General features: G+C 60.5%; 1 protein-coding gene across 1 annotated transcript in view; it reads left to right on the top strand.

Annotated features, from left to right (window-relative positions):
• Nucleotides 1-106: 106 nt before the first annotated feature.
• Nucleotides 107-1,302, top strand: part of LOC104465667 (actin-related protein 2/3 complex subunit 1B) — a gene marked incomplete at both ends in the record, with an annotated part of 1,543 nt that continues 347 nt past the window's right edge. The window contains 2 exons of the mRNA XM_010078801.1: nt 107-211; nt 926-1,148. Of these exons, the coding sequence (XP_010077103.1) occupies nt 107-211; nt 926-1,148 (328 nt within the window). The remainder of the gene's footprint in view (nt 212-925; nt 1,149-1,302) is intronic.

Genomic DNA, 1,302 nt, shown 5'->3' with positions numbered 1-1,302 from the left:
CAGTGGGGTCCCACGGAAGGGGGCAGGTGGATGGTGGCTGGTCCCATTCCCCCCTGGCAGAGCCCAGCACCCAGGGGGCTTTGCCCCGGCTGTTCTCACCCCACAGAGATCGCCCTGTGCCCCAACAACCACGAGGTGCACATCTACCGCAAGGACGGGGCCAAGTGGAGCAAAGTCCACGAGCTGAAGGAGCACAACGGGCAGGTGACAGGTGAGTCCCACCCAATGGAGGGGACGGGGACATGGTCCTGTCCTGGAGATGGTCCCGGCCCCACTTGGTGGTACCGGCAGCTTCTGGATGGGGTTGAGCAGTGGGGGAAGGAGAGGGAGCAGGTTGTGTCTGCGTCTCCTGGCCCCAATCCAGCATGTCAGGAGGCACCCAGGGATGGGATGGATGGGATGGGAGAGGTGGAGAGGGATGGGGTGAGGAGGGATGAGGTGGGATGGATGGATGGATGGATGGAGGGATGGAGGGATGGAGGGGAAGAGATGGATGAACGGATGGCGGGGAAGGGATGGATGGAAGAGATGGGCTGAGATGGGTTGGAATGGAATGAGATGGCACAGGAGATGATGGGGTGGGATGGATGGATGGATGGATGGATGAGAAGGAATGGATAGATGGAAGAGATGGCCATGGCAGGGCCAGGGCAGGGGGGTTGGAACTAGATGATCTTTAAGGTCCCTTCCAAACCAAACCATTCAGTGATTCTATGGGATGAGATGAGTTGGGATGGAATGAGATGGGGTGGGAGGGATGGGAAGGGGTGTGATGGTTTGGGATGGATGTGGGAGTAGGGCAAAGAGGGGCCCTGGAGCAGAGACCACCCAGAACAGCTCTGCCTTCAAATGGCCTCCAGCCCTGAGGGATCCAGCCCCATCCCCATGGCTCCCTGGGCCACCATCACCCCTGTCTGCCTTCCAGGCATCGACTGGGCCCCTGAGAGCAACCGGCTGGTGACATGCGGGACCGACCGCAATGCCTACGTCTGGACCCTGAAAGGCAACGTCTGGAAACCCACCCTGGTCATCCTGCGGATCAACCGGGCCGCCCGCTGCGTCAAGTGGTCCCCCAAAGAGAACAAGTTTGCCGTGGGCAGCGGCTCCCGGCTCATCTCCATCTGCTACTTTGAGCAGGAGAACGACTGGTGAGGATCTGCCGTGGGCTCGCTGGTCAGTCCTGGGGGAGAGGGAGGGGAGATGGCTGGATGGATGGATGCGGACATGGACAGATGGATGGATGGATGGATGGGGGGATGGACAGATGGATGGATGGATGGAGGGATGGATGGGAGGGAGAAG

The sequence above is a fragment of the Pterocles gutturalis genome, unplaced genomic scaffold (genome assembly GCF_000699245.1).
Source record: "Pterocles gutturalis isolate BGI_N339 unplaced genomic scaffold, ASM69924v1 scaffold18233, whole genome shotgun sequence".
In the NCBI taxonomy this organism is placed as follows: domain Eukaryota; kingdom Metazoa; phylum Chordata; class Aves; order Pterocliformes; family Pteroclidae; genus Pterocles; species Pterocles gutturalis.
The sequence above is the reverse complement of the archived record's forward strand: the minus strand, read 5'-3'. Positions and strand labels throughout refer to the sequence as shown.